The sequence below is a fragment of the Gopherus evgoodei genome, chromosome 3 (assembly GCF_007399415.2).
Source record: "Gopherus evgoodei ecotype Sinaloan lineage chromosome 3, rGopEvg1_v1.p, whole genome shotgun sequence".
NCBI classification, from domain to species: Eukaryota; Metazoa; Chordata; order Testudines; family Testudinidae; genus Gopherus; species Gopherus evgoodei.
The window spans coordinates 219,646,432-219,659,029 of record NC_044324.1 but is presented as its reverse complement, the minus strand read 5'-3'; the positions used below and the strand labels follow the sequence as shown (position 1 = coordinate 219,659,029).

The 12,598-nt window shown below is 40.7% G+C and overlaps 1 protein-coding gene across 2 annotated transcripts in view; it reads left to right on the top strand.

Annotated features, from left to right (window-relative positions):
* Positions 1 to 1,710: 1,710 nt before the first annotated feature.
* Positions 1,711 to 12,598, top strand: part of RALGAPA2 (Ral GTPase activating protein catalytic alpha subunit 2) — a 317,151-nt gene continuing 306,263 nt past the window's right edge. For both annotated transcript variants that reach the window (XM_030558122.1, XM_030558121.1), the window contains exon 1: positions 1,711 to 2,161. In XM_030558122.1, the coding sequence (XP_030413982.1) occupies positions 2,056 to 2,161 (106 nt within the window). In that variant the 5' untranslated portion in view covers positions 1,711 to 2,055. The remainder of the gene's footprint in view (positions 2,162 to 12,598) is intronic.

The window sequence follows — 12,598 nt, the reverse complement described above, 5'->3', positions numbered from 1 at the left end:
CTCAACATCCACTCTGCCCCTACCCAATGAAAGATGCACTGGAGATTCAGGGATGGGAGAAGGGAGGTGCAGGGGACTGAGGCCTTGTCCACATGAGAAAGTTGCGTTGATTTAACTGATTTTAAAGCAGTCTAGTTAAAATGGTACAATAGAGCTGAGTGGAGAAGAGTATTCAGTTTTGTGAGCTCTGGTAGTTTCCCCACCCACCCTTTCTCACCAACAAATAATTTATATTCTTCTGTGATTGACAGCAAGGGATCTTGGTAATTTACTTGCATGAGATAGATTGTTTTCTTAGGCCTTAATTCTGAGCTGGAGTTTACTAACATTAACACCCCCCCTTCCACACCTCAGAATCTCATTACATTCTGTGTGGTCTGGAATTTTGAGTCATGTTTTGCTCTCAGTTATACCCGTGCAAATCTATTTGGCCTTTTGTTTTCTCACTAGGTGCAGAGTTTAAGAACATTGTTTAGACTGAAAATACATAAATACACAGCTATTCAAAACATGATTGAGATTATGTGGCCGGGGGAGCCCTGTAGGTCACAGCGCACAGCGCACAGAGCCGGTGTCAATGTGTGTGTGTGGGGGGGGGGGAGCCCAGCAGGTCACAGCACAAAGCAAGTGTCAATGTGTGTGTGTGGGCGGGGGGGGGGAGCCCAGCTGGTTACGGTGCACAGAACCAGTCAGTGTGTGTGTGTGGGGAGCCCAAAGGTCACAGTGCAGAGCCGGTGTTGGGGGGGGGGCCTGAAGGTCACGGCGCTGAGCCAGTGTCAATGGGGTGGGGGAGCCCTGCAGATCACAACGCAGAGCCGGTGTCAATGGGGGTCAGGGGGGAGAGAAGCTCTGCAGGTCACAATGCAGAGCCGGTGTCAATGGAGGGAGGGAGAGTCCTACAGGTCACAGCACAGAGCCGGTGTCAGTGGAGCGGGGGAGAGTCCTACAGGTCACAGCGCAGAGCTGGTGTCAATGGAGGCAGCCCTGCAGGTCACAGTGCAGAGCCAGTGTCAGTGGTGAGGGAAGCCCTGCAGATCACAGCGCAGAGCCGGTGTCAATGGGGGGGGGGAGAGTCCTACAGGTCACAATGCAGAGCCGGTGTCAGTGGAGGGGGGGAGAGTCCTATAGGTTACAGCGCAGAGCTGGTGTCAATGGGGGGAGCCCTGCAGGTCACAGCGCAGAGACGGTGTCAGTGGGGGGTGAGGTGAGCCCTGCAAGTCACAGCACAGAGCCCGTGTCAAGGTGGGGGGAGCCCTGCAGGTCACAGCGCAGAGACGGTGTCAGTGGGGGGTGAGGTGAGCCCTGCAAGTCACAGCACAGAGCCCGTGTCAAGGTGGGGGGAGCGGGTGGGAAACGGAGTCCTGCAGGACCCAGCGCACAGAAACTCTGTTGGAAGGGGAGGTCTGTAAAGTGGCTCTTACAGCGCCTACGACTCCCAGCATGCAACGCTCCATACGGAACCGCGTTTCCGGCCGCGCTGCACGCTGGGGGCTGTAGTGTCGCGCAGAGGGGCGCTCGGCGGGTCCCCATTTGAGGGAGGTGGTTACTATCCTCGCCGCGCGCTCAGGGGGCTGGGGGCAGGGCAGTGGAGGGCGCGGGGCTCGCGCTCTCCGGCGCCGCGGGAAGGCCGGTCCGGCCGGGGGCGGCTGCGCAGTGCGGCGCCGGGCTGGAGACAGTTAACCGTCGCGGCGTCCGGTCAGTTCCGTGTTTACACGCCCACCCCGGGGAGTGAGAGCGGAGCACAGCGCGAGGCGCAGCAGGGGAGCCTTCCCTCGGCGTAGTAACAGCTCTCCGGCCCCTCCGAACGGGGGCGTCCCTCGGGCCCCCCAGCAGGGAACCTCTCCCTTCCCCCTCTCAGACATAGAGTGGGGGGGGTGCTGCCCCCCTCCCCGCCTCCTGCTCCCCTCAGCAGGGGGGTGCTGCCGCTCCCTTCCCCCAGCAGATCTCCAGCTCCCCTCACCCACTTAACAGGGGCGCTCTTCCCCCCTCACCCCCCACGGCAGGGGGTGCGCTCCCCTTTGCCCCCTAGCATCAGGGAGTGTCTCCCCCTGCGGGATGTTCTCCAGAAGGAGCCATGCTGATGTCAAGAAATCTACACAGAAAGCTCTGGACCCAAAGAAGGACGTCCTGACCCGCCTCAAGCACCTCAAAGCGCTGTTGGGTGAGTCGGGGTGGGGTGGCAGCAGACAGGGTGCAGACCTTGGGGGCTTTAAACGAAGGGAGTCTCTGGGGGGCGGGGTGAGGAGCTGTCAGTTGTCTTGCCAAGCACTCTTTCCCCTCCCCATTGCAGGACTTTGTCCTCCTGGGTGCTGAATATTGTATCCTGAGAGCAGGCGCCAATAGAAGGGGATTGAAAGATGCCACAGCAGCTCTGTGTCTGTCACTTCCTGCCATTCAGTGAATGAGTCCATGGCTGAAATCCGGTTGCTCTGGTCAGGGCATGGCTCTTACAAGCCAAGGGACTGCTGCTACTAGTCTCTGAGGACATGCTTGTTAAGCTCTCAGATTTATTTATTTTTGTTATAGTGGCACATAAATCCTCAAATCAGGGACCCATCTTGCTAGGCACTGAACGCACATGTAACAAAAAGACCTCCCTTGCCCCAAACAGCTTATAATCTAAGCATGAAGATGAAGGATGCCACAAGAAGACTGGGGAGAGGGACCTCAGTGAACACATCATAGTCTCTCAGTAAAAGAAGTAATTAGTTAAAAAAATTGCTTTGAAATCTTTTTCTTTCTCCCAACTCCTCCCAAAAAGTGAATTATCTCCGTTTGACTGTGTGAGCATTTTCAGAGAATGGGGAAAAAAACGCTTTTGTTTCTTTCTCAGTTTTATTTTTGTGGTTTAAAAAAACTACCTTAGTTTCATATAAGTTAATCAAAGCGATTGATTTATTATTTCATTCCTGATTGTAGCCATACTATATAATAATCAAGAAAAACTTATTTTCCAAATAAAATCTACTGAGTACTGTATACTGAGGCAAAACTTAAGCAAGGGGATAGTCTCCATCCCATTTTCTGTTTTACTTGTAAATATTGCAGCTGATACTGTTATGATTAATGTCTCTTACATACATTTAAGCAAATATCTTAAATTCTATTAGGATAAAAGGAAATGTCTGCTTTATAAAATCAGAATTCAGGATGTCTTCACTGTAGTCCAAACTATTATTAGAAAAGGACACAATAGGATGGGTAAAACCTTTCAGGATGTTCCAGGAAATGTAACAAGATTATATCTAATTGAAGTGAAATATAAATCAGTTATTCAAATCACTTTAGTGACATTTTGATGGAATACTTTATTCTTACATTAAATTAACCTGTGAGTATTATGTGAATGTGGTTTAGGTGGAGATTGACAGAACAACAGAGTAAATAAAACTTGAACACTTTTTAAAATTAAATAACTTATTTAAAAAAAAAATTTAAATTAAATATTAACTTGATAACCTACATTAAGGCCTAACTTACTATAATCTATTAAAATAATTTAAATTAAAAAAAAAACAAAAATATTCAAGCAGTACAGGTTTATTGCCAAAGATTTAAAGAAAGTCAAACCACTGAAGTGGTGGCTAAGCATCTGGAACCAGAACTTGCTGAAGTGCTAAGACCAGCTTTTGACAACAGTAGCCTGTTCTGCAGGTACAGAGAGAATATTTTCTTCATTTCAGTTCATTGAACTAGTTTAGTTCAGTAGCTAGCTTATTCAAAGTTGATACACCAGTTGGGAATTGAAAAGGTAGGAAAACTTGTTTTTCTCTTTCAAGCTATGAATAATGAAGAGGTCCGAGAGGATGAGATCTACTAGGTCTAAAATCTTGAAGCAATTAGTTCAGTTCACTATAGATAATATTTAATTGTTTAATAAATCAGTTAGCTTTAAGTACAAAATGTGTTTTGATAAACTTATTTTATACATGTACCCAGCACTTTAACGTATTTTTATTTAACTAATAAAGAACTAATTTTAAAATGCTGTTTTATGCATTTTTTTATTGAATTCCAATTTCCTTTCCAAATCTAGCTTGATACAAATCATGAGTAAAAAATTAATAATCTTGTACATAAATGTCATCCACTACTTTCTAACATCATAAAAATGTAAAACCTAAGAATCTGAATAAATGTGTATTCAGCTGTGTAGATGCTTAAATAAATGCTTATAGTTTTAGTGTATAATTTTGGTTAGCATAAAAGTACCAAATTTAAAGTAAAGATTATATTTAGTTGCATATTAACGTGTTTTAATGATTATAAACATGAACCAACTTTCTTTAGGAAAATAACTAAAAATGCAAATACAGAACAAAATCAAAATCAGTTATTTAAATAGAGATTTCCTGCTTGCTGACTTAAATCATGATTTAAAATGGTGATTTAAATCAGTCCACTCTGGAGAACAAGCCCAACGTTTTTCCTCCCAGTGACATAAAATAATAAAATCCAAAACAGCCCTTGCAGAGTTAATTTCTTGTTGTGTCATATCAGTTGTATGGAAACAATCTATGTGCTATGAAGATGTCCTTGATAAAAGGCACTATAGAAGAAACGTTTATAGTCCATTGGTTATAGTTCTCTGAAATAAAAGATATTGCCCAAATAGAGTCTTGTGACTTTCTGTACGTTCTGAACATGTTCTGTTTATCAGTATATAGAGAGTTGGCAATATTAAAAATAAAACACAAACCAAGGTAACCAAATTTGTGTAAACTTTTTGCTTGTTTGCTTAGTCATTCTTTGATTACATTTGATTCTCACTCAGCCAAGAACATGAAAACATGCATCTTGGTTTATATGATAAGTAGGTGACATTATTACAGGGGGGCTAGTTACTCTTGATAGCGACCTAAATAACTTAAGCTACTCGTATGCTAGAAATTTAATTTTTATTTATTTATATTTATTTAATTTATAATTTTAATAGAAAATAAAAGTTTATGTAATTTTAAAAAGAGTGACAGTTGCTAAGAGTAAACTACACTGTCAATCACAAAATCCAAGCATATAAAGCAAAGAAATTAATAGTTAAGAATTAAAAAAAAAAATAATGCCTAGATGAACGCATTCTCATCCATATAAAGAAATTTCATCACAGCACAACCCTAACTCCAACCCATGGTTTGCTGGGTTTTTTTAAAAGATTTTTGCTATCTTCATTTCAGTAGAGTTTTCTTTCAAGGGATAGTCTTAAATGGGAACTATTATTAGCTAATATATATCAATTGACATTTGAATTTTTTTTTGAAGTACTTATAATTGTTGTGTTGCGGGAATAAATTTGACTGTCATTTTAATATTGATAACCATTAGTGATTAGTAAAATAATGTATATATGTGAACTTGCATTAGAAGCAGGTCAACATGTGTCATTCATCTCAAATATAAAATTCTGTTTTTTAAAAAAGGGGTTTGTGTGAGTTTATTGGCGAAAGAATAGTATTTTTAGATCAGAGTGAAGGTTGTTGTGAGTAAATGCGTTTCTTTATACTTAACAAATAAACACTTTCTTATTATGTCCAGTGTAAGATTTGAGGTACTTAATTTTTCATTTCCTTTTTGTTTTTTTCTAAATAATGTGGTGATAAACTACGTTGTTATTTAACAGCCCTAATTGTTGTTTGAAACAAAGCTGCTGGGTTTTTTGTTTTTGTTTTGGTCTTGTAAAGGTTTTGGAATTTCATAATGTCTGTCTTGTTTTAAGCATTTACTTTTGTTTTTAGTGTTTTCCTTTATCTACACAATAGGAAATATAAAGAAGTGGGATGGGACGGATCACCAGATTAAACTAAGAGCTGAAAATAGTTCCTTCAAAGCCTGTCTCATTTGTTACATGCCTAAGAAGATATATTCTTTAGGTAGCTAAAGTAACAAAACATAGATGTGCAGCATAGTCTAATTTCATTTCAGATGTTGTTTAATCAGCAAATCCTCAGATCCAAAACTAGAACCCACATAGGGTGGTTTTTGTTTTTGTTTTTCTCTTGTTTTTTTGCACAGCTAAAGCCTTCTAGGCAAGTCAATGTACTTCTGTTCCTTGGTTACACCATATGAAAAATGTGGCCAATGATAATGCTTTCCAGTTAGCTAGTATTTTTTCACTTGTAGATCTTAAGTACTTTACAAAGGCGAGTAAGAATTATTATTGCTATTTTATGTTTGTCCGCAGTACAGAAATTCGAGCCATTTGTATTAGAAAGCTGCAGTTTGTTGCTAAGAAGTCAATTCAGAGGTCAGCAGTATGTTCTCAGCCCTACCTTAAACTTCTGTGTAACCTTTGGCAAGTCACTTAAGCCCTGGTCAACAAAGGCACTAAAGCACCTAAACTCCAGACTTAGGTGCCTTAGGCTCAGATTTAGGTGCCTAAGACCCAGGTTTAGGCTCCACTCTGATCGACAAAACTCCTGCGAAACCCTTGTGGGTGTCTAAACTCATTCAAAGCCTAAGGGTATGTTTACACTTGTGCTTATGTCAGCAAATGTTTTGCCGCTTGGGGTGTGAAAAACACACACCCCTGAGCAACATACGTTTTGTCAGCATAAGCGCTCGTGTGCAAAGCAATATGTCGGGAGATACTCTCCCACCGGCATAGCTACTGCTACTCATTGAGTTGGTTTTATGATGTCCTATCGACATAACGTGGCTACACAAGCCATCAAGATGTATTGGTACAGCTCAGCCGCTGTGATCTTGTAAGTGTAGACATGGCCTAATTTTTCAATGTAAAAGTTCTCTAGATACCTGTGTGTCTACCTCATGCCCAGGCTCCTGTCCAGTAGGTGTGCTCAGGGGCTGCTTACCAGATCAGGCGCCGTTCACAGTCTGGACGCTGGATAAGAAAGTGGTGGTGAGCTGCCTTATAAGCTTTAGCTCAGTGGTTAGAGTACTCACTTAGGATGTGGGAGACCCAGATTCAATTCCCCCCTCTCTGCCAGAAGTGAGGAGAGGATTTTCACAGAGGTCTCCCAGCTTTCATGAGACTGCTTTGACCACTGAGCTATGAGCTGTTCTGTTGTGGGGTTTCCTTAGTCTCTCCTGTTGAAGCTGTTCCACTATGGATAAATAATTTAAAGTGATTGGGATGGGGATTGGATCCCAGTGGGTGCCTTAACCACCAGACTACATAGTTAATCTCTTTCCCTCCAGTGATTGTAGATAAATACTTGAATGACTTTGTAACCTGGTGGTTAGGGCACCCATCTTGGAGATAAGAGACCTAGGGTCCAATCCTGCTGCTCCAATAACTTTTTAAATGCTTTATCCACAGTGGAATAGATAGAGCAGAAGAGAGCGAGAGGCCCTGCATCAGACTATCCCATAGTTCAGTGGTTAGAGTACTGTCCTGAAAGCTGAGAGATCCCTGTTTAAATCCTTTCTTCCCCCTCTGTCTGAGGGCAGAAATGAACCTGATTCTCGGATCTCCGGCAAGTGCTCTAACCACTAGACTAAAAGTTGTAAGGTTGGCACCACCTCTATCTTGTCTGGTCATTTTTTGTGGAGCAAGGTAAGACAAATAACTTATTCCTGTAAGAAACTACTTAGGCACCTAAGCCACCTGACTGGAGGAAAGGGATCCCTGCGTATGGGTTGCTCAGCAGAAAGAGGTGCCTCTCTGCAGCTTGGAATTAGACAGTGAATGCTGTGAGAAGGGTGGGGCTTACAACACCTCTCTTTGGCATTTTCCATTGGCTAGTTTATGCAGCTCCCTGCCTAGTGTTCTGGTTTTTGTGCATTGCATTCTAACATGCCTATCTGTCGCCATTCATTATATATGGAGTGTAGGCTCCTACCTCAGGTCTTGTGGATTCCATTGTTCTGTGATTTTGTTTTCTAGATGCTTAAAACTTAGGCATCACAAAAAGCAAAAAAAGCAAATCATTCTGGGATGTATTAGCTGGAATGTTGTAAGGAAGACACAAGAAGTAATACTTCTGCTCTACTCTGCTCTGATTAGGCCTCAGCTGGAGTATTGTGTCCAGTTCTGGGCACCACATTTCAGAAAGGATGTGGACAAATTGGAGAGTCCAGAGAAGAGCAACAAAATGATTGAAGTTCTAGAAAACATGACCTATGAGGGAAGATTGAAAAAATTGGGTTTGTTTAGTCTGGAAAAGAGAAGTCTGAGAGGGAACATGATAAGTTTTCAAGTACATAAATGTTGTTACAAGGAGGAGGGAGAAAAATTGTTGTCCTTAACCTCTGAGGTTAGGCCAAGAAGCAATGGGCTTAAATTGCAGCAAGGGTGGTTAGGTTGGACATTAGGAAAAACTTTCTGCCACAGTGGTTAAGCACTGGAATAAATTGTCTAGGAAGGTTGTGGAATCTCCATCATTGAGGATATCAAGGACAGGTTGGGATGGTATAGATACTACTTAGTCCTGCCTTGAGTGCAGGGGACTGGACTAGATGACCTCTCGCGATCCCTTCCAGTTCTATGATTCTATAAGCACAATAACAACGAGGAGTCCAGTGGTACCTTAAAGACTAAAAGATTTATTTGGGTATAAGCTTTTGTGGGTAAAAAACCTACTTCTTCAGATATTTACCCATGAAAGGTTATGCCCAAATCTTGTCTTTAAGGTGCCACCGGATTCCTCGTTGTTTTTGTGGATACAGACTTAACACAGCTACCCCTCAGTTATAAGCACAATAGCATACAGCATAGTGGTCAGTAAAGAAATAAAAGAAAAACAAGTGAACCAGGAACAAAATTATCTACTCTAGTTCTTATTAGATTTAAGAGCCCAATATCTCTTTTTATTACTCATTTTTGTTTTTGTCCGTGGTCCAATGAGAACTTGCCAGTAAATTCACTCTTCCATAAAGTGGAACCAGAGCATCTTGCTCTGCTAATCTTTTAAGTTTAAGAGGTAATGAGAGAGAGGATGAGTTTCCATCTCATGGTTAACTAATTTTTGTTAGTGACATTTAGAGAGAGAGAGAGAGAAACATTTAAAAATGTATTTCATACTCTACAATGTCAGCCTGAGGAAATATTTAAATGGAAGTTTTAGAAAAAGTTTCTACTAGTTAATTTTTATCAGTGGGAGCCATAGTATAGGTAATGCGCCAGATATATTAATCATGTTTACAATAGTGTTCCAGTGGTAAAAAGTGTGAAAGATACCACAGTGTGGCTGACTGTTTATCAGTATCAGGGAGGGATCTTCTTCTAAAATTCCCTAGTGTAGCTAAGGCCCAAGAAGTCCTCTGTAAAGTCCTCTAGTCACAAAACAAATAAAGAATGGATAGTAGCAATGCAAGTTTTCCCTCACTACCCTTCTGGTACTCCTTACTTGAAGGGATCATCTCTGTTGCAGGGAATAGTTTAGTTTCTTATCTTGTTAAATCAGTGTTTTTCTGAGATTGACAATCATTGTCTGTGGTTTATGAGCTTATATCCACCAAACTGGGTTGAGACCACCAAACTAATTTCAGTTTTCATTAAGTGAGTTTCTGTGGATAGTGGCTTTTGATCTACACTATGCAACTTTTAGTGACACATCTGTGCCGCTAAAAGGTGCGCAGTGTAGCCGCTCTTTGTTGACAATGGAGAGTTCTCCTGCCGACAAAAAACTTCAACCCCCAACGAACAGCGATGGTAGCTTTGTCGGCAAGAGAGCTCTTCCGCCGACAAAGCGCTATTCACACCGGCGCTTTTTTGCCATTCGGGAGCGGGGTATTTTTTTCACACACCTGAATGACAAAAGTTTTACCGATGAAAGTCCAGTATAGACAAAGCCTTAGAGATGGGAGGCTTTCTTAGGAAAATGTAATTAACCCAGGATTGTGAAAACCTAGTGGGTTTCTATATGATTGGGATTTTTTTTTTAAGAGAGAATTTCAGTCCAATAAATTTTGTCATATATATCTCATGCTGAAGTTTATGTGATCATAACATGTATTTAAAAGGGGGGCTTGTATTAGAAACATTGGACTGCAGTTTCAGTAATGAGAACATGGAGTTTCTTATGTGTTAGGAAATAATGAAAAAGTTTCAGAATAGTTTAGAATACTGAGGGGAATGGCAATGGGTTGAATCACTGGTGATTAGAGGGGAGTTTTGCCAGTGGGTAGAATCAACTGCCTTTATTTGTTGGAGAAGATTTGGAATTACAAACTTTTAACAAAGCTAAAAAATAGACATGTTGAGAAGGTGGGCAGGGTGTCTAATAGCATGACTCTGAATAAAGCTTACAATCTTGCCTTTTATTTTAGTCTTCAAATGGTTGAATTTAGTAGGTGGTTGTTATTCTAATTGTAGTAAATCTGAAAGCTGCTGATCAATAATAAGTGTTTAGATATGTAAAGTCAGTTATCTACTAATGGTTTAAAATTGAAGGGAGTGGTAGTAAAGGAATTGAATGGATTGAAGTGATGAAAATAATTCTAAGGTGAAGGGAATATTGTTAAAAGTTAAGCAACAAGAAGGTTGGTACTCAGCATTAAAAAAGTGAAGAAAATCTATTCCTTTCTTTGTATTCTTAAAGATCAAATAAGATACTTAAAATGTCCTTCAGTATTGAAATTGAAGAAGAGAACATTGAGCTTGATCCTTCAGGTGCTATGTCTGATGCCTTAATTGAAATGTGGCCATGACAATGATTTTATGTCTCTGTTCTGGGTCTTCTGCGCAACTCTTCATAATCAGTTTCATTGAGAAGCTGTCTCTATTCATCTTTGACACCCAGAAATGACAACAGAATAAGAAAATCCAGTGATTTTACACACACTAGTGCTTAGAATTTTGTTTACATCAATTGTTCATTTGCACCAGAACTGACGACTTGTGTGCAGAATTTTAGCAGAACCTTAATTATACTGGAACTGGCTGTCACTGGTGCAGTGAAAAGAGAGTGTTGCTGTTGAATGACCTTTTGACCTCTTGTCATTCAAAGTTGCAAATTTTCTCTGTACTCTGCAAGAGAATTTTAGGAACAAAATAGCTTAGGAGGAAAAGGATGTAGCTATAAAAACATATGCTTATCTCAGAATAACAGTAATTTTGTGCGTGGTTATCTGTCCCGTTGTTAATGAGTTTATTTTTTGATTAGGCATTCCACCCTTCACTGCCCCATGAATAGAAGGGAAAGTTTTTTATGATCTCATCTCTTTCATGCGAAATCCTGTAAATGGAAGCCTTGTTTTCTACTAGCTGTTGTATTTAACAGAAGGCATTCAGAAAGAGGAATAAAACATTTAGTTTGCAAATTCAAGACGTGTATTTGTAGGAAACAATTGGCACATAAAACACTTTCCATGGGTAGATCACTTTCATAGTACAGACAAACAAAAAAAAACTTAGCCCTTCAAAATGTACAAATAGCAAGTCAACAAAAACTATTATTTTACATTCTGAAATTGTACAGTGTTGTGGAGCTGTCTTTTTCCAATTAGTCTCTATAACTTTGATTAAAATAAGGACTGGCCCCTTGAGAAATGGCACCATAATAGAGAGAAACATGGAACAACAGAACATGTATTATTTACCATGCTGTTATTCCCAGTGCATTGGGTTTGGCCTACCATGACCAGAGTGGATTAAAAATTGATTAAATAAAAAAACTTGTTTAAAAAAATTATATATATATATGTGTGTGTGTATATATGTATATATCTATCTATCTGCTTAAAATTAAATTTGAAATTATGGCCTGCTTTATGTTCCATTAACATAAATAGACAAGATATTGCATCAGCAATTCCTCAAATTTTAATGAGTTAAAGAGTGCTAATGCTTTTTTTGAATTACATACAGAATCGGAGTGAAACATCTCAAACTTTTGAGGTTAACTCAAGCGTTATAAATATGTCACAATGTCACATACTGCATTAAGTATTCTATTTTCAATCTTTACAATGCGGAAAATGCTGGGGTATTTGCATTTTTCCAAATATAAGTACTGTACTTTCAGTTTTTGTTGTGCAGAAGGGGTTCCCTGAGGGGGTTGTGAGGTTATTACATGGGGTGTCGTGAGCTGTCAGCCTCCATCCCAAACCCCTCTTCGCTTCTAGCATTTATAATGGTGTTAAATATATAAAAAAGTGTTTTTAATTTATAAGAGAGAGGTTGCACTTAGAGGCTTGCTATGTGAAATGGGTCACCAGTGCAAAGGTTTGAGAACCACTGCCTTAATCTCTGAAGACTCATGGCGATTGAGGGAGGTCCCAGATGACTGGAAAAAGGCTAATGTAGTGCCCATCTTTAAAAAAGGGAAGGAGGAGGATCCGGGGAGCTACAGGCCAGTCAGCCTCACGTCAGTTCCTGGAAAAATCATGGAGCAGGTCCCCAAGGAATCAATTCTGAAGCACTTAGAGGAGAGGAAAGTGATGAGGAAACGTCAGCATGGATTCGCCAAGGGCAAGTCATGCCTGACTAAACTAATTGCCTTCTATGAGGAGATAACTGGGTCTGTTGATATGTTATTCCTAGACTTCAGCAAAGCTTTTGCTATGATCTCCCACAGTATTCTTGCTGGCAAGTTAAAGAAGTATGGGCTGGATGAATGGACTTAAGGTGGATAGAAAGCTGGCTAGATTGTTGGGCTCAACGGGTAGTGATCAACGGCTCCATGTCTAGTTGGCAGCT